The 20,275-nt window shown below is 44.6% G+C and overlaps 1 protein-coding gene across 1 annotated transcript in view; it reads right to left on the bottom strand.

Annotated features, from left to right (window-relative positions):
* The window catches only part of ARHGAP35 (Rho GTPase activating protein 35), a 139,421-nt gene that overhangs the window by 68,899 nt on the left and 50,247 nt on the right, over positions 1-20,275 (bottom strand). Inside the window, exon 2 of the mRNA XM_004381607.2 lies at positions 12,560-16,439. Coding sequence (XP_004381664.1) covers positions 12,560-16,246 — 3,687 coding nt within the window. The 5' untranslated portion in view covers positions 16,247-16,439. The remainder of the gene's footprint in view (positions 1-12,559; positions 16,440-20,275) is intronic.

Here is a 20,275-nt window from a genome sequence, read left to right as displayed (position 1 = left end):
ACAGACAACAAATTCTGATCTTGTACTTCCTCCACCCTCTCAATTCTAAAACAAGATGATGTGTATTCTAACAATCTAAGTTAGCTAGAAAGTTGAATCTCCATCAAGTGAATAGTTGCCATGTACCAGAGACCTTGCTAAGTTCTTTATATGCACTATCTCACTCTAGTTTCACAACAGATCTGTGGGTGCAGGTGTTAAGAACCCCATTTCAGAGATGAAGAAACTAAGCGCGAGAAAAATTCAGTAACTTGCCCGAGTCGGGTCTGACTGACTGCAAAATCTATGCTCTTAGCCACTACAGTTTATTGCCTTCTCCTCAAAGTTTCTGGGATAGGCAGAATAAATAAATGGATGACTGAATGAATGAAGGTACACTGATAATCTGGTGAACTTCTGAAGGTCATAAAGACTCACTCCCATAAAGCAGCTCAGATTTTTAATGTGGGAAAGAGAAGAATGTGCACTGTAAGAGCTATTTTCAAAGAGCTAAAGGGTTTTCTCACGGAAAGAGACCAGGTTTATCTTGTGTAGTTCCAAAGGGTCATGTGGGGAGAGAAAAGATGAAGATGCAGAGAGGCAATTCTGGCCAACATAAAGGAGAAATTTGAAAAGACAAACAAATAGCAGGTTTAGTGCTTCTGTTCTACCTCCTAGTTTGCTGCATAGTGCCTGGGGTCTTAAAAGCTTGCAAGTGATGGATCCAAGGCACTACAATTGGCCTCTATTTGCCAGAAGCAACAGAGGAAGAAGGAGAGCCAGGAATAAATAGGAAGAGAAAATGAAATGTGTGGCTAATTGCCTCCATAAACAACTAACTACTCCCTTTGCCATGAGACCAGAAGAACTGGATGGTGCCCTGCTACCATTACTGAATGTTTTTATCAGATTCTACAGAATAATTCTAATCAAAAGAGGGAAAATGCAGAATGGAATTTCAAATTCTCATGGACTCCAGACTTTCTGGAGCCATGGAGGGTGGAAGAACCTCTGAAATTATTGCCCTGAGATAATCTTTAAACCTTAAACCAAAACTATTCCCTGAAGTCTTCTTTAAACCAAAGAATAGTTTAGCTTAACTAGTAAAGAATGTCTGGCTTGAGTATCATGCTTTTTTTAAGGAGCTAACTATATGGGATCAAACTGACAACAGCAACTCAAAAGATTAGACAGGAAGCTTAGCAGTGAGCTTACTGAGGGAGGAACAGTTCAGAAAGGGAGAATGAGAACGACTGCGCAATTCAAAGAACATAGTCAATGTCACTGACTTGTACATGTAGAAATTGTTGAACTGGTATACGTCCTGCTACGTACATTCTCAAAAACAACAAAAAATAAATTATTTTTAAAAAAAAAAAAAGAATGGGTTGCTTGCTAAGTATTCAAAGCAGAGACTGCAACTGCCGTACCTGTTGTCAAGGGGATTCTGCCACTAGGTGGAGGCTACATTAGACAACTGCTTTTATTCCTTTCACTTCAAAAGACTCCAAGAAAGGACCCCTGATGGCACAAGGGGTAAGCGCCCACTGCTAAACCCAGGGTTGGTGGTTTGAACCCACCCAACGGCTCTGCAAAAGAAAGGTCTGGTGATCTGCTTCTGTAAAGATTACAGGCTAGGAAACCCTGTGGGGCAGTTCTACTTTGCCACATGGGGTCGCTATGAGTTGGAATCGACGGCAACTAACAACAACAACAGCAACATCTCAAAGACTCCAAGATCAAGTTCAATCCTTCAATTTTTAAATGAGAAAATGGAGAACAGGCTCTTGCAACAGCATTACCTCCTTTTTCTGAATGACATGGATAGTCTCTCTCAGATTTAAACCAACTCTGGTTTACAGAATGTCAAAATACCTGCTTGAGATAACTGAAGGCTCTCTCGGTGTCACAAAATTGGGTAGGGAATTCTGCACAACTAATTCTAAACCTTCCTACTAAGGAAGTCAGAGTTTGCATGCCAAGAGTTGGGCCAGACTGCTGATGTAACAACCACACACCAGGCATCAGAAGGGTTACTCGGCACACTTCAGATGGAAATGCCATTCCCCTGAGTGGCCTGCCAGATGTCCCATGTCCCGGGTCAGACATGTGTCATTCATTAGGGAGTCACTGGGAGCACTCTTAATAGCAGGTCCTTGGAGAGGCCAAAGTGACACCATCCCAACATCCATCTTCTCTGGGGCACTCACTTAGCAGGCTGCAGTGACAGAAGCATCAAGCCAGAGGAAACCAGCCCTTGAGAGCAATCCACATATTTGTGCCACTAAGTTTAGAATCTGACTGGGTCCAAAAAAGGAAAATAATAACGATTAGGATAGAGTGGCTATGTGCTAGACACTGTGTCAGGTGCTCTGTACAATTTTCTGAAACCTCACAACCACCTTGCAAGGTAAGGGTTAGGAGCCCCATTTTACAGATGAGAAAAGAGGCTCAGACAGATTCACACCTAGAATGAGAGAGCCAGGATTCAGAGGCCTGTGATCTATGAATGCCAACGCCCCATGCTCTGTCCCCTAAATGAGCTATCTCCATTTGAAATGCCATTACCACAAACCCCATTTTATAGGTGAGAAAACTGACTGCTAGAAAAACTCAGTAACTTGCCCAAGTCAGGTCTGTCTGACTGCAAACCTGTGCTCTTTGGCACTACAGTCAAGGACTGGGCCAGTTTGAATCACCAGGTCCTTCTGGATAGATGCCTACCTCGGTGCTTTACGGTTTCCTTCAAAACATGCCTGATTCTTGGTTGTGATCTAACCAAGAAGAAGAAATGAACCTATAGTTTATACCAGTGTTGCTCTGGGGAAAAGTGGTGCCTGGAATCGGCCTCTTGGCTTTTCAAAACAAGACAAGCGCTCTAAAGTGCGAACTTCCAGCTGTGGCAGAGGAGGAAGCTACATCTGTCACCTGCCACTGCTCCCCTCTGGAATGGCAACCCTACTCCATAGCCCCCAAAGTCCACGGCGGCAGGAAAAAGATTAGCATGCCAGTCAAAGAGTAAGAGAGCCAAGACAAGGCCTCTGCCATTAGCCTATGAGATGCTTGGGCTCCAGAGCCTAAGGTGCACAGGAGGCACTCGATGAATTTACTGAACAAAAAGTCTCCATTAATGCACTGGGGCCAATGTTCCTTTATATTTTTTTCCAATTGAGCTGAGACGAGTACTATCTCTGTGGGTAGAGGAAGTTTTTTCTAACAACGTGCCGCTCTCACTATTAGGTGGAGAAATGAGGGCGAAAAGGTCTTGTCCATACTTTGAAAGTACTAGATCACAGGAGCCCATCTTTTTTTTTTTTTTTTTTAAAGAAATTACCCAAGGTCATACAGCAAGCTAGCAGCAGAGCTAATACTAGGACCAAAGTCATCTCTCGCCCTCAATGAACTTACAATCTAACTGGTAAGAGAAGACATAAAAAATAGAACAAAAAAATCAGCTGCCATTGAGTCGACTGTGACTCACGGTGACCCTATGTGCGTCAGAGTAGAACTGTGCTCCATAGGGTTTTCACTGACTGATCTTTCAGAAGTAGATCGCCAGGGCTTTCTTCCAAAGGTGCCTCTGTGCGGACTCAAACTGCCAACCTTTTGGTTGGCAGCTGAGCAAGCTCGTTAACTATTTGTATCACTCAGGGACTCCAAAAGAGAAGACACAGAGCCACAATAAGCAAAGCTTATCACATGAGTAAATACCAACTGAGGCACACAGAAAAAGGCAAGGAGGATTATAAGCACACAGGCAGTCTTCTATGGGCCCAATCGAGAGGTCTGCCACCCTGCCAGGATAAAGATAAAGAACTGTCTTCTGTGGGAACAGAAGGTATAAATATTTAGTGACCCTAAGTTGTCAACTTCAAATATTCTCTTTTGGGCCCCATAACCAGTTGCCATCAAGTTGATTCTGACTCATGGCAATCCCATGTGTACAGAGAACTGCACTCCATAGGGTTTTCAACGTTGTGACCTTTCGGAAGCAGATCACCAGGCCTTTCTTCCAACGTGCCTCTGAGGGGGTTTTAACCACCAACCTTTTGGTTCACAGATGAGCACTTAACCGTTCGCACCACCCAGGAACTCCTCTGGTCCCCATAAACACCCTTATGTATGTCGAGTACTTGTCCAGATGTTAGGGTCAGAAATACGATCACTAAAACTGTATCACCAAGCATAGCCTTTTAAACGCTTGGGAGCATGTCTAACAAAGGAATCAAAAAGCAGACCTCAGGCTGCTGGACTCTATCTGGTTTGTTTGTTTTTTTAAGGGGGAAAAGTATATGCAGAATGTAGTCTGGCTCTGGTACAATGTCATCAGAGTGGGGACAATTCTCTCTCTTGCTAGTGCAACTGACAGAAGCAGGGTGCTAGAGTGTCAACACCAAGTGTTACAGTGGCACACCCTGCACTAGCTGTAACTGGCATGAGCCTCAGAAATACGGAAAACATAGTACTATAGGTTGCCCCTAAAGTACTTTCTAATGTTCTATATTCAACGAGTGCACCTTTCTGATTGGCAATTATTTCTCTCATATTTGCATCAAAGCTTCAAAAGGACCTTTTCAGTGAAGTTAATCATTCATGCCCCGAATACATTCTTGGTTAACTGATGCTCCCCCTGCTGGCTAGAATAAAATCCAAGCCCAAGTTTAAGAGAAAACCTGAAGGGGAATTTGCTCTTGCTGGCAAAGTCTATTATGAAAGTGCCAACCCTGTCTCCTTCCAGCTCGCAGTTAGTATTAAGACCTAGTCCCTCACCATCTTGGAGCATCTTTGTTTAAAGGATGGAACAGGAAGTAGCACGAAGTCTGCCCTTCCTGCCATCCCTAATCCTCTTGCATGATGGGAAAAGAAAGGTGTGTCATCCCCTCAAACCAAAAACCAAACTCGTTGCCATTGAGTTGATTCTGACTTATGGCAACCCCATGTTAATGTTACACAATAGAACTGTGCTCCATACATAGGGTTTTCTTAGCTGTAATCTTTATGGAAGCAGATCACCAGGAGTTTTTTCCACAGCCCTGCTGAGTGGATTCAAATCACCCACCTTTAGGTTAGCAGATGAGCGCAAACCGTTCACACTACCCAGGGACCTTAAGTCATCCCCTCAAAGACCCCCAATATACTGAGACCATGGCTTTTTGCTCTACAGAGGTATGAAGTCTGTGGCCAACCTGCGTCAATCCCTGTTGTGCTTTCAGACTCAGTGGCCAGTGGGTTGGGGGCTAAGTAGAGAGGAGGGTCCACCCTGCCTGATTCAATCACACTGAACTGGGACGGCCCACAGCAACGGGTCAGTTTCCATCTGCTTGCCTCCTCCCAAACACTGGAGAAAATTCATTCAGAAAGCCTTTACCTTTGGAAGCACAAGGGATTCCTGACTGGATCTGACACAGCTTGGCTCCCTACAAAGAGATTTCAGTAAGGTGGTGGAGGAGAACCAGTTGGCTCAGAGGAGCATCAGAGCAATTCTTTGAAAAATAGATTTGGGTTGGCTATTGTAATTTGTTGTTTTTTTTTTTTAAGAACAGGTGTGGCTGGTTGAATGAACACGGGAAATCCAGGGTAGAAAGGAGGAGCGTGCTGTCACAGTATAGGGAAAGCAACTAGGGTCACATAATAATGTGTGTATAAATTTCTGTATGAGAAACTAACCTGAACTATAAACTTTCACTTAAAGCACAATAAAAAAAATTTTAAAAAAAGAACAGGTGTGCTGTAAGCTAAAGCAGAGAATTAAAGATAGCTTATTTTTATCACCAAGAAAACACTACAGCAGTTCCTTGGGCTTAAAATAAACCGAGAAATGAATGACACCAACTCAAAACAATTTCTCAAAGTTCCAGTTGTTATTTCAGTGTCTCCGTGCTTCTTTGTCCCCTGCTCATCTAGATCTCTGCCACTAGAAACAAACAGCACCAGGCTGTTCTGAGGGAATGGTGTGGGGGGAGTGGGCTTTTTAAGATAATAATCAAAGTCCTTTGTTTGCAATGAGCAAATTCACTGGACTGATGGGAGTGGTCCAAATAAGTGTGCCTGAATATTGTATACTGTCATCTTTCTTGCAGACTGGACTCTCAAAGCACCCTGGAAGTGGAAGTCAGAAGACCAGGGCTAAAAAATCTCAGCCCATCTGCTTAGAGGCTACACTCTCTTGGGCAAGGTGTTTAATCTTTTGGAGCCTCAGTTTCCCCATCTCTAAAACAAGGATAAAAACAAACTCATTGCCCTCGAGTTAATTCTGACTTAAAGCGACCCTATAGGACAGAGTAGAACTGTCCCACAGGGTTTCCTTTACAGAAGCAGACTGCTACATCTCTCTCCTGCAGAACAGCTGGTGGGTTCGAACCATGACCTTTTGTTCAGCAAACAAGTGCTTAACCACTGTGCCACCAAGACTCCCTTAAGACTGATAAGAGGTATATAAAAAGACAAGAAACGGCAAATGTCTAGAGACTGAAGTTTAACAGTGGTTACCAGGGGCAGGAGGAACAAGGAAGGGGGGTTATTGCTTATGGAGTACTGAGTTTTGGTTTCTGGTGATGGAAAATCACATTGATTAAGGGTAGGGTTGCACAGCCGATTACTATAATTGCTGTCAATAAGTTGTACAACTGTAAAAAGTTGAATTGGCAAAAGCTGTGTGACAGATATATTTACCACAACGACAAAAAATAAAAAGAGTAGCTACTGAGGCTGCTTACGTACAACCCCTCCCCTCCACCAAGAAAAAAAGACTGATAAAAGGAATAAATGAAAAATTGGTGTGAAAATGCCTAGCACCACCCCTAGCATACAGCAGATGCTCAGTAAATGTACAAAAACACAAAACCCCTAGTATGCACAGCCCTCCGTTACTGGGCTGGTTCCCCCTCACCCCACTGCAGCAGCCACACTAGGCGTCTTTCGATTCTTGGAACATGCCATGTTCTTTCAACTCCAAGTTCCATACTGTTTCCTGAGCCTGGAAGGCTCTCCCCGTGAACTCTCCCTCTTCACCACCTGCCTGCCTCACCCTTCATCCTCAGCCTCCAACATTATTTCCTGGGGAGCTTCCCTGGATTTCCCAGTTGAGGTTAAAACTCCTTGCCATACAATTGCTTAGTACCCTGTGCCTACCTTCTGAGAACATTCGCAATACATGTTTAAAATCTGTCATCCCAGAGAGGTCAACTCGATGAACGTAACTAACTACTACATCTATGGACCTGGCACAATGCCAGGTGTACAGCAAGTGCTCAATAAACACCAAAGTTTTGAATTGAATGTTCCCCTCCTAAAAGAGTGAATGAGCAGGTGCTTTGGAGAGAAAAACACATCTTTTAAAAGATAAAATGTTTTCAGGAATCACAAAATCCTAGCTCGAGTCGGCACCCCCACCCTATTTTTAAAGACCATGGTATTTATTTGGTCTTAAAGCTCACTGTGAGATTAGCCTTTTCTGAAGTGCACACTGAGAGCCTTTCCTGAGCAGGTTACAAAAAGCCCATATTTCATACCATTCAGCTTGTCTGTCGAAACGAAACGTCTCTCCCAGGGGAGCAAGCAGTCCAATTCCCCAGCTGGTTTTTATTCACACTAGAAACTTTAACTCCGTTCTAGGCCTCACAAAATGAGAGCTGTGTCCACACAAAGCTGTAACAACTAGCCAATTCACTGAAGCCAATGAAATAAGCCAATTCACTTGGGGGGTGGAGGGTGGGAGGACACACGCACACACACACACAAACTGTCAAACTCGTTACTGGGTGCCTTATAGACCAAACAATGCGTGACTGAACTGGTTTGCTTTTCAATAGGTTGTCCTGTCATGTGGTTGCTACAGTGAAAGATTTTCTTTATCATTCTATGTTGTCTTGTTATTATTATTATTATTGTATACACAAAAATAATAACACACCAGATAAAAGGATAAACGGCCAATAATGTCTTCCTGTTAAGCTCATGGTCAAACACACCACATTTAGCGAACAGAGCTGGCCCCAAAGACGCATTTTGTGAAGCTAGGCTCCCCCGGCCTGTTTCTTGGCTTTAAAATAGGACCCTGCCGGTCCTGATCTCATCTTTGCAAACGCATGGCACTGGGAGACAGAGACCATGCGCAACAAGAACTCTTCGCAGACAAAGCATCTATTCATGGACCCCACTGAAGTGCAAGCGTAGATTTCCAATTTCATTCAGCTGAGTGCGGAAGGCTCCCACTATGAGGGTGGGTTGCTAAATGGTTCAGCTGGGAAAAGGACCTGGAATGAGAGTCAGCTTCACAGTCTGCACTTTCGTCAGTGGAAATGAAAGTGATTCCCTTCACCCTGACTCCAGTTTTACAGTAAGAGCTAATCTAGCAAATGAGCCAAGGGTGCTGGGCAATTGCTCTATTTCTAGATTGCATAGCTTTTTTTCGTTAGGGCAGTTGCTAGGGTAAGTGTGGAGAAGGTAGCCAAGAAACACCTAGGGTTAAAATCTACACAAAAGGGGACAATGTGGGTCCCTCAAATCCTCAGTTAGACCAGACCAGTTTTTTCCTTTCCTTGAATACAACATGCCTACTTTCACCTTCAAGCCTTTCCTTACATCATACCATTTCTTCAGTTCCATTCATTTTTCAAAGTCTAGTTAACTGATGGGTAACACTTACCCAGAATGCAGTATGCTCAGTGGTTTCTGGGCATTATCTCATTTCATTTCTCACGACCACATAGGGAAGGTGCTACTACTGTCCTCCCCGTTTTGCAGCAGGGATGCAGACACGTGAATCATGTGCCCAAAGACCCAATGAGGAAGTAGAGAAATTGAGATTTGACTACCAAAGACTGAGTTCCTAATCACTACACACTATACTACTTTGAGGTTGTTGGCTGTCCAGTGGTAGAATTCTCACCTTCCACGCTGGAGGCCTGGGTTCAATTCCCGGCCAATGCACCTCATTCGCAGCCACTACCTGTCTGTCAGTGGAGGTTTGCGTGTTGCTATGAAGCTGACAGGTTTCAGCAGAGCTTCTAGACTAAGACAGACTAGGAAGAAAGGCCTGGTGCTCTACTTGAGAAAATCAGTCAATGAAAACTCTGATCACAACAGATCGTGGGAATGGCTCAAGACCAGGTAGCGTTTCATTCCATTGCACATGGGGTTGCCATGAGTCAGGGGCCAACTCAACAGCAGCTATCAACAACATACTACCTTAACCACCCCCTCCAGCCCCATAGACTCTCCACACTGACTTCACGCAGCTCTCCCCAGGCCAACCACCTATTTTCAGTAGCTTTGTAGGTCTTGCTGCCCCAACTGGGCACTAATGTCTGGGCAAGAAGGGTCTGTCTCATTTCCCAATGGTGTCTGGCATATAGGAGTACCAAGTATGTTTTCCATTACCAACTGAAACTGGAGTGCTTGGCTGCCCCCTAACTACAAATAAGTATTATATTGCTTTGTCATGCCAATAAAAATCAAAGGCCAAATCCCTCACGTAGGGGCTGGTTTGGCATTCTCTGCCCCAGTGGTAATCTTGCTTTTCCAGTAAAACAAGTGTCAGTCTGTGCTCTTAGTGGCAGCAATTTTAATAGGAGACTTGCCCCAGCAGTGCAGTGAAAAGACTCAGGGCTTTGCTTATCTCTGCATTAGGATGACAAAGCAGCTCCTCTCAAAGCAGCATTTTCCAAGGCAGGAAAAGACAATTTCACCTTTTATTGCCCTTTCCAAAGGACACTCCTAAACTGACTTCTGGCATGCAATTAATTGCTCTTGGGCCAGATGTATCTGTTTTTATTTGACTTGAAGAGGTGTGGCCCGCGTAACTAAAGATAGCCGGAGTGACTCCAGCGACCTGGGGTAAGGCAGTCCTAGGTTAGGAAGTGCTCCTTACCACCAAGAGCACAGCTATCTGAGATGCTCACAGTAAGCAGCTGGTTTCCACTGAGCCTATGTGTGTGTTCTTTAAAGCATGGCTTGTTTGGGAACGTGTCTTAAAAACACCATTTTCAACAAGTATTAAATATGTAGCCAAAAGTCAGGAAAATAGTTATAATTCACAGTGTGCTATTATGCCACCTTCCTAATTCCCAGGTGTGCACACACCCCCACAAATGAGAAGACTGTCAGCATTTAGATCAGCTGTTCTGGCAACAGCTTTCCGTGGAGTGGAGGAGGAAGAGGAGAAAGCCAGATTTTCAAAATGTTTGGATTCCAGTATTGTTAAACAGGAGAGCTCTGGGAAAATACTAGAAGGCAGGTCAGGCCCATTTTCTGGCTTCCCAAATGAGGACTATTCGCAATGGGTCTCTTCCCACCAACGTCTGGAGAACAAAATACGAAATGTAGATGAAGGAATCCAAGCGGAAAAATAAGCAGAGAAGAACTCAAAGAGGAAGGGAAAAATGCTTATGACATTGATTAACATTTAGCATGGAAGGGGAGGGGGCCGGGGAACATAACACACACAGATACTGTCTCACCCTTTCTGACACTGTACAGGTAAGAAAATTCTGCATGCTCCTGGCCAATGGTTGCTGGGGAGTACTTTGCATGCAGCCAGGGAAGTAGATACATTTTCCTCAAGGGCCATGGCACCCTGTTCCTCCATCTCCAATGGCTCTCTTAACCAACACGACTACAGAACCTGCAGAACTGTTAGCTCTCAAGACAGCCTGGACTGCAGATCCTTCTCATTTGGTCTGTCTTGTAACCTAACAAGCCCTGGTGGTGCAATGGTTAAGCACTCGGCTGTTAACTGTGGTCCAAACCCACCAGCTGCTCCACGGGAGAAAGGTGTGGCAGTCTTCTTCTGTAAAGATTCCAGCCTTGGAAACCCTATGGGGCGGTTCTAGTCTGTCCTACAGGGTCACTAGGAGTTGGAGTTGGCTAGACGGCAACAGGTGTGTTTTGGTTTTGTAATAACCTAAGTTTTTGGCAACCTTTCTTTCCGGAGGTCCTGGAATACTTTTAGACAGGAGACTTGTATTCTCTGCTATTTTATGGAAGGGAGAGGAGCAAACGCTTTCAATGCTGAGAAAACATTCTGTGTATCACCACGCTGGTTCGTTGTTGTTGGGTGCCATCACGTCGATTTCAACTCATAGTGACCCCATGTGATAGGAGTAGAACTGCCCCATAGGGTTTTCTAGGCTGTAATCTTTATAGGGGCAGATCATCAGGCCTTCCTCTGGCCGAGCTGCTTGGTAAGTTCGCACTTAACTGAGTGCTTAACCATTGTGCCGCCAGGGCTCCATGCTGGCTTAGGGATATTACACAACATGGTTCAGTGGTGGCATCTCACCAAGATGTCCTTCTCTGAAACACAAAGAGAACTTCCTCTGCTAAATGGGGACAAACCAGAGTAAGTTGGGAAATACTGTCTCTATCTCAAAGCCTAAGCCCAGGGGACAGAGTGCTGCTTACAGAGCTGTGCCTTGCAAACTGTAATTCTCCACAAGACAAGAGACTTCAGCTGCTGCTGCTGCTGCTGCACTGGGAATATTCCTTCTTCCAACAGAACAGGCCTGCCAGTTATCATGCATGGTTTATTTTTTTGCCCCTTCCCCTCCCTGCCCTACTTGTGGTCCCTACATAAAACCCAAGACTCTTGCTGACCGCAATAGTGACTCACTTAAGGCTAAAATAATGGAAACAGATGCACTCCAATTTCACAAACACCCGACGGGTTTATAACTTCCAGTGGCAAGATTCTTACTTTTCATTTATGGACTGGAAGCCCCTTCACTGGTTTGTGAAATGATCATTCAGCTGTCCACTCCCTATTTTCACGCAAATAACACACACACTATGCCAGAACTGCTTTACTTAATTTCATCGTTTCTGCACGTTATACGTGCGGGCGCATTATTTACACGGGAACGTCAATTGCGAAAAAATACGGTTATCTAAAATGCTGCAACCTTCACAGATCACTTTTGTTGTTGTTGTTTACCCCGTGTACAACAGAATGAAACACTACCTGGGTCTGGGCCATCCTCACAATCACTGCTATGTTTGAGCCCACTGTTGCAACCACTGTGTCAAGCCATCTCCTTGAGGGTCTTCCTCTTTTTCGCTCACCCTCTACTTTACCAAGCATGATGTCCTCCTCCAGGGACCGGCCCCTCTTGATAACATGTACGAAGTATGTAAGACAAAGTCTTGCCATCCTTGCTTCTACCCCTCCTTATAAACAAAATGTATGCTTCACAGCAGGAGATTGAGGCACGCAATTCTGGATTCCAGTGTTTAAGGGAAGGAAGAGGGAGTGTATCATTATGGGCTTGGCTACTTGTCAAGACACTAATGAGTCCTACTATAACTCATTTTGGTAATTAATTAACTATTGTTTTGGACAAAGGTATCTCAGACTCTCCAAGGTCCTGACTACTTGAGAGCTGCCAACAGTAGCTAGACATTGCTAACTTTTTTACGCTCAAAGAGTCAACAAACACAAACACACACACACACACACACACACACACAGTACTTTTTTACCAGAATAAGTTGTCCTTGACCATCATCATCAATCACCGAACTCTCATAGAGACACTGTACAAGTTACTCCCATGATTATGACTCATCCCTAAATTGGCCTTACCTTAGTGTTCCTCCTTAGACTGCGAAGAATATTCCTCCTCCTTGGGTCTTCGTCTGTTTCGTATGGAATGACGGCATTGTCCCCTTTATAACCTTGGGATGCCTGATCCTCCTCTTTCTTCCGGATGGGCCCCAGCTCGTCATCACTCCCCACGCTGAAGCTGGTTCGGTAACTAGCAAACCTCCCCAGGCGGGTGCATCTCGTTCTGTACAGCACGGGCTTGCTCACGATGGACACCTTGCGGCCTCGCTCTAGGGAGCTGGTGTCCATTTCACTGTCGGAACCGTTACCGCTGCCGTTGGACTGGGCTTTGTTGATGTTCCGAATGGTGATGATTTTGCCTTGGGTGCTGTCGTGGGGCACTGAGTAGATGTTTTCTTCTTCGTTCCTTGGCTTGACCACAGCATCCATGGGTTCAGCATAATCAGAAGGATCAAACCCATCCAGAGGTAGCCAGGTGCTAGAAGACACAGACTTCCTCTGCCCATCTCTATGACCTTGGTCTAAATAGGACAGATCCCCCTTTGTGATTTCAAAATGGACAGGAGGCTTTGGTTTGACTGGCGGAGGTACTTTGTTGTTTAGTTTACTCTCAAAGTTGCTCATGAAGAAAGACAGCCCGTCGTTCCCCTCCAGTTCCATAGAGAGCTTGGAATGGTCTTTGGACAGAGAGGGTAGTGACGTGTCTTCTCGAAACAGGCTATAAGATGGGGGCGGCTCAATGTCCTCTTCAGAATCCTGCAAGTTTGAGTTGCAGAGAGGTGAGCCTGCCCTGGGAGAGTTGAACACCTCTTCCGTGGTGCTGCACGCTTCAGCAGCGTTATCGTACATGTGCGTAGCCTCGATGATGTTCTTTTTCTCCACCACATCTTTAAAGAAGGGGTGAAAGAGCTCAAGTTTATGCTGGGGCTGGCTACAGGGGATGCTTGTGAACCTTCCGTCGATTTCTTGTGCAATCTCCTCGCCCTCAGTCAGCTGTTCCCGACTTAAATCGTTGTCCAGGACATCAACAGCGCCATCAGTGAGTGCTACAAGCTGAATGGGGATAATATCCTGCACTTCACAAAGAAAGGCACGTAACATGGCCAAGGAGGCCTTACGTTTGGCAGAATAAAAAACAATGTACCCATGAACCAACCGGCTTTTTCTGATGCTAAATGAGGAATGGTATGAAAGGACAGACAGTTCAATGCGCTTCTTGTGTAGTCCGATTGGCAGTTCAAGTAAAACAGAGTTGTTGCTCCCACAATGGGAGGACTTACAGGTTTGGGACTGAAGGACAGGAAAGAGTATGTCATCTGCACTAAAAGGATCTCCACACATCAGACACATAACAATTCGCAGATCAACGTCAGCCATATCTTTGATGCTAGCAGTAGAACTGACCAGGTTTAAGTTACGCTTAGAGTCCAGGAGTCCTTTCAAAACTTGACTAATTTGCTTTTCATTAATGTTGCGTCCATAGCCAATGCCAGCAGAGGCAGGGTCGAGAAAGACACACTGGAGTTTGCTCGCAATCTGCTGGCCTTGCTGTATTAAGCTATGCAAGGACTCTCCACTGGTGTCTCCTCTCTTGTTAACCAAAATTAGCGTCAAGGGAAGGTGGACCAAATGGTTATCTCGCCTGCCGAGCGTGGACTCTCTACTCTTCTCTATACTCTCCACCACGTAGGACAGAGATTCCTTTGAATTGTAGAGGCAGAGACAGCCATGGGGCTGAAATGTTGGCGTCTGGAAAGAGTTCACTGGAAGCCGGACATTACCCTCGATGGGCCTCAAGGAAAGCTCATACATTTTACCATCTATCACATACTTGTCATCATTTGTACAAAGAGCTCGAATCTCATTGGCCAACTCTCGGGCAAGGCCATCTTTGCCCAAGATAACCAAGTTGATCCTATCAATGCTGGAGTCAGAGAGTGAATTTTTCTGATTCCGGTCAGACGGTCGGATAAACCGAGAACTAATCAACTGCTCGATCTTAGCATCCACACAGGCTGGGCAGCTGGGGCACGTTTCCTTGGTTGGGTGGTAGACAAAGTGAATGTGCTTCAGAATCAGGGCATCGCGCTCCGCTTGGAGCTTCTGCAACGCTTTAAATCGCTGCTCCTCCCCCAGGACGTCCTGAATGACACCCATCTTTTCTTTGCTGGGCTTTGCGTCCAGCTCCAGCTCATAAAACAACTCGGAGTATTCCAAGAGCAGCTCCTGAAACCCCTCCTTGGCTCTGTCTATAATTTGCTTTTGGTGTTTGCTATAAATATCCATGTACACAGACTCTTCCAGCCACTGGTAGAAATCTTCGTTCATAATAAAACTGCGGGCCTCTTCCCAAGGCTTGCCAGGAGTTATGAAGGGAGAGGTCTCCAGGTTTTCTTTAAACGCCCTTCTCATCTCGGCTCTTTTCCTCTCGTTCCTCAGCTTTTCTAAGTGGGACTCGTACAGCTGCTCCGCGGGGACTGTATCCATGATGTCAAAGGGAATCCGCTCGTTTTCCATGTTGTCAATGTGGCTCGTGGCGTCCCATGGCGTCTCTTCAAGCACAACAAACCACTTTAAGAATTCTGGCTTGGTTTCCAAGAGCTTTTTTGCTTTTATGCAGCTTAGGTGGTCTATTTCATCTAGATTGGGTATAAGAGCTTCAAAGGCTAGCGGCAGGGCGGCCAGGTATAGCTTTCTCCGGCGCTCAATGTGCTCATGCTTGAGGCGGTGGATGTGCTGCAGAAACAGCTTCTTGGCTTTCTGGGTCCCTTCCAAGTAGACATAGTCCTGGTACTCTGGCGAGGCCTGCATCTTTCGGCTGACACTCAGCCAGTTCTCATTGTGGTTTTTCACGATGCGACTCACCAGCCACTCATATTTGTCTTTTGCCGTCGCGATCTGCTGACTCTGCTGCTTGAGGGCTTCAAAATAAGGAATGATTTTTGTCTTTCCCCGACTTTTATCGATGAGTTGCACTAAGGTGCTGAAGGCCAAGTCCACGTTCACGTTGGATCTGGCCGAGGTCTCCACAACCTGGAGGTTCTTTTTGCTTAAGGCGAAAGTATGTGCATCTCGAATGTACCGCTCGACGCCCTCGTCACACTTGGTCAGGACCACCACTATGGGCTTTTTTGTTTTTGCAAGCTGATTGTAGAGATTGGAGACAAACTTGAGCTGGTCATCAAAGTTCCTATTCATGCCCCTGCTAACATCAATACCAAGAAGAAAACCATCCACCAGCAGCTTCCCATCTGGCATTTGCTTCTGCTCAAAGTCCTGCTCCAGCCCCAGCTGGTCAGTGCAAAAGTACATGAGTTTTTCGGCGGATGCGAGCTTGGTCGCAGCAGCTCTCTTGATATAGGGCTGCAGGGCCGTGCTACGATGAGGTTGGAAAGTCTGGTCATCAATAAATTCAGTCTGCTCCACAATATGCATTTTACATTCCACACAGTCCTCCAGGGAACGGCTGACTTCTCCCCAGTAGAGAAAGTGGTCATTGTTGACCACTCGCCCACCAAAGTCACTGGTGCTAAGGACAGAGGTATGGTCCAAGTGGAACTCATCAGCACTGGGGCGGACAAAGCGGTTACACAGACAAGACTTCCCAATGCCGCACTGGCCCTTCTCCTTCTCGGTCCCAGACAATCCCACCACACTGATGTTGTAGGTGGGAATGCGGACATCTTGCTTTCTTGCCATCATCATCGTCGACACATCCTGCCACAATCAACCACTTCCGAGATCAGATTAGTGTTTTCCAGTGGACCTGAAGGCTTCCCAACATCATCAGTGAGGGCTGACTGCCAGAGCAGCGAAGGTGTCAGGTCCCATACGGCTTGCACACCAGCACAAGGTCAGTTTTCGCTGTCTCTCATCGCCAAATAGCCAACATTTCTTCCTACATGGGGGGAAAAAAGGAAACCTATCAGCATCATAATTTTAAAACCCAATTATAATTACTGAACTCTGGCAAAAACCTATTTTTTAATTCCACAAACATTTAGTAAACATCCAATGTGCCAGATCGTATGTTGGGTGAAGACATAACAGTGAATGAGACTGTCATCCATGTACCCCAAAGAGTTATAATCTCGTGGAGGAAGATACATATGTAAACAGTGTGCTAAGTGCTAAAATAAGGATGTGAGGATTCCCGCTGGCCAAATCTGGGACCATTTGCACACCAAAACAATGAAGTACAGTAATGAATTATAAAAGAGCCCTGTTGGCGCAGTGGTTAAGCATTCGGCTGCTAACCAAAAGGTCGGAGGTTCAAACCCACCAGCTGCTCCACAGGAGAAAGATATGGTCTACTTCTATAAAGATTACAGGCTTGGAAACCCTATGGGGCAGTTCTACTCTGTACTACAGGGTCACTGTGAGTTGGAATCAAATCAACGACCAGTTTTTTTGAAACGGAATGAATTATAACCCACTGGAAAAAACAGGAATACAAATCCACACACTGGATAAGGCAAGTATCATCAAAGGATGCTAAGTCTGGGGGGTAAATTTTGATGAAGAGCAGGATATTTGCACAGAATTCAAGTGTTTCCCAAGAGACTACTTGTTAGTTGCACAAGAGAGAAACAAAACAAACAAACAAACAAAAAACCCAGTTATTATACAGAGAAAAAATCATACAACACTTTGGCCAGGTGCTCAAAATAAGCATCACCAGTAACAGACAGAAGGACATCCTGCGCCTCCAGCTGTGATCCACTGAGGAGGAAGCAGCACTGCTATGGAGTATTACAGCGTGGAATGCACAATCTCAATGGAATCAGAAGGAAACATCAGATAAACACAAAATTAGGAACATTCTATTAAAACAGGGGGAGGAGGCTCTGCATTTTTCAAAAAATATCGATGTCATAATAGACAAAGAATGGCTAGACAAATGTTCCAGATTAAAGGAGACTCAAGAGACATTGTAGCTAAATGCAATTATCTGACCCTAGACTGGATCCAATATGGGAGGGGGTAAAGGCCTTAGGATGTTTTCTCGGAAACAGAGCAGTTAACAACATAGGACTATGAACGGGATACTAGATAAAAGAATTTTGTCAATATAAATTTATGATGTTGATCACTATGATGTGAGAGAAATACACACTAAAATATTTTGGGGAAAAGGGCCGTGACGTATGTAACTCGTCTAGAACTGGTCCAGAAAAAAAATTATGTATATATGCTGAGAAAGCAAGCAAATGAGGTACAATGTTAGTGATAGGTTAATCTGGGTAATGTATAGGAGTCCTGGTGGCACGATGGTTAGGTTCTCAGCTGCTAATGAAAGGTCGGCAGTTCGAACCCATCACTTGCTTGCTCCTCAGGAGAAAAATGTGGCAATTTGCTTCTATAAGGATTGCTGCTGTTGTTAGGGGCTGTGTCAAGTCGGTTCCACCTCATAGTGACCCTATATACAACAGAACAAAACACTGCCCGTTCCTGCATCATCCTCACTATAGTTGCTATGTTTGAGCCCACTGTTGCAGCCACTGTGTCAATCCATCTTGTTGAAGGTCTTCCTCTTCTTCGCTGACCCTCTACTTTACCAAGCATGATGTCCTTCTCCATAGACTGGTCCCTCCTGGTAACATGTCCAAAGTACATGAGACAAAGTCTTGCCATCCTCACTTCTAAGGAGCATTCTGGCTGCACTTCTTCCAAGACAGATTTGTTGGTTCTTCTGGAAGTCCACGGTATATTCAACATTCTTCTCCAACACCGTAATTCAAAGGCATCGATTCTTCTTCAGTCTCCCTTATTCGCTGTCCAGCTTTCACGTGCATACAAGGCAATTGAAAATACCATGGTTTGAGTCAAGGGCACCTTAGTCCTCACAGTGACATGTTTGCTTTTTAACACTTTAAGGAGGATTTCTGCAGCAGATTTGCCCAATGCAATATGTCATTTGATTTCTTGACTGCTGCTTCCATGGGTGTTGATTATGGATCCAAGTAGAATGAAATCCTTGATGTCTTCAATATTTTCTCCATTTATCATGATGTTGCTTCTTTGTCCAGCTGTGACGATTTTTATTTTCTTTAGGTTGAAGTGCAATCCCTACTGAAGGCTGTGGTCTTTGATAGTCATCAGTAAGTGCTTCAAGTCCTCCTCGCTTTCAGCGAGCAAGGTTGTGTCATCTGCATATCGCAGGTTGTTAATAAATCTTCCTCCAATCCTGATGCGCCATTCTTCTTCATATAGTCCAGCTTCTTGGATTATCTGCTCAGCATACAGATTGAACAAGTGTGATGAAAGGATACACCAGACGCACACCTTTCCTGATTTTAAACCACGCAGTATCCTCTTGTTCTGTTCGAACAATTGCCTCTTGTCTACATACAGGTTCCTCCTGATCACAATTAAGTGTTCTGGAATTCCCATTCTTAGCAATGCTAGCCACAATTTCTTATGATCCACACAGTCAAATGCCTTTGTGTAGTCAATAAAACACAGGTAAACATCTTTCTGGTATTCTCTGCTTTCAGCCAAGATCCATCTGACATCAGCAATGATATCCCTCGTTCCACATCCTCTTCTGAATCCGGCTTGAATTTCTGGCAGTTCCCTGTCGGTGTACTGCTGCAACTGCTTTTGAATTACCTTCAGCAAAATTTTACTTGCGTGTGATATTGATATTGTTCGATAATTTCCACATTCAGTTGGATCACCTTTCCTTGGAAGAGGCATAAATATGGATTTCTTCCAGTCGAGTGGCCAGGTAGCTGTCTTAGAGATTTCTTGGCATAGATAAGTGAACACTTCCAGTGCTGCATCCGTTTGTTGAAACAAATCAACTGGTATTCTATCAGTTCCTGGAGGCTTGTTTTTCACCAATGGACTTCCTCCTTCAATACCATTGGTTCTTGATCATATGCTACCTCCTGAAATGGCTGAAGATCAACCAATTATTTTTGGCATAGTGACTCTGTGTAATCCTCCTTCCATCTTCTTTTGATGCTTCTTGCGTCATTCAATATTTTGCTTATAGAATCCTGCAATATTACAACTCAAGGCTTGACTTTTTCTTTTAGTTCTTTCAGCTGGAGAAACACTGAGCATGTTTTTCCCCTTTGGTAACTCTAGGTCTTCACAAGTTTCATTATAATATTTTGTCTTCTTGAGCTGCTCTTTGAAATCTTCCATTCAGCTCTTTTACTTCCTCATTTCTTCCATTCGCTTTAGCTAATCTACATTCAAGAGCAAATTTCAGGGTCTCTTCTGACATACATTTTGGTCTTTTCTTTCTCTCCTGTCTTTTTAATGACCTTTTGCTTTCTTCATGTATGATGTCCTTGATGTCATACTACAATTCGTCTGGTTTTCAATCATTAGTGGTTAATGCATCAAATTTATTCTTGAGATGGTCTCTAAATTCAGGTGGGATATACTCAAGGTCATACTTTGGTGCTCATGGACTTGTTTCAATTTTCTTCAGCTTCAACTTGAACTTGCATATGAGCAATTGATGGTGTGTTCTGTAGTCGGTCCCTGGCCTTGTTCTGACTGATATTGAGCTTCTCTGTCATCTCTTTCCATAGATGTAGACGATTTGATTCCTGTGTATTCCACCTGGCGAGGTCCACATGTATAGTCGTAGTTTATGCTGTTAAAAAAAAGGTACTTGTAATGAAAAAGTCGTTGGTCTTGCAAAATTCTATTATGCGATCTCTGGCATCATTTCTATCACCAAGGACGTATTTTCCAACTACTGATGGTTCTCTG

The sequence above is a fragment of the Trichechus manatus genome, unplaced genomic scaffold, assembly GCF_000243295.1.
Source record: "Trichechus manatus latirostris isolate Lorelei unplaced genomic scaffold, TriManLat1.0 scaffold00087, whole genome shotgun sequence".
Taxonomy (NCBI): domain Eukaryota; kingdom Metazoa; phylum Chordata; class Mammalia; order Sirenia; family Trichechidae; genus Trichechus; species Trichechus manatus.
The sequence above is the reverse complement of the archived record's forward strand: the minus strand, read 5'-3'. Positions and strand labels throughout refer to the sequence as shown.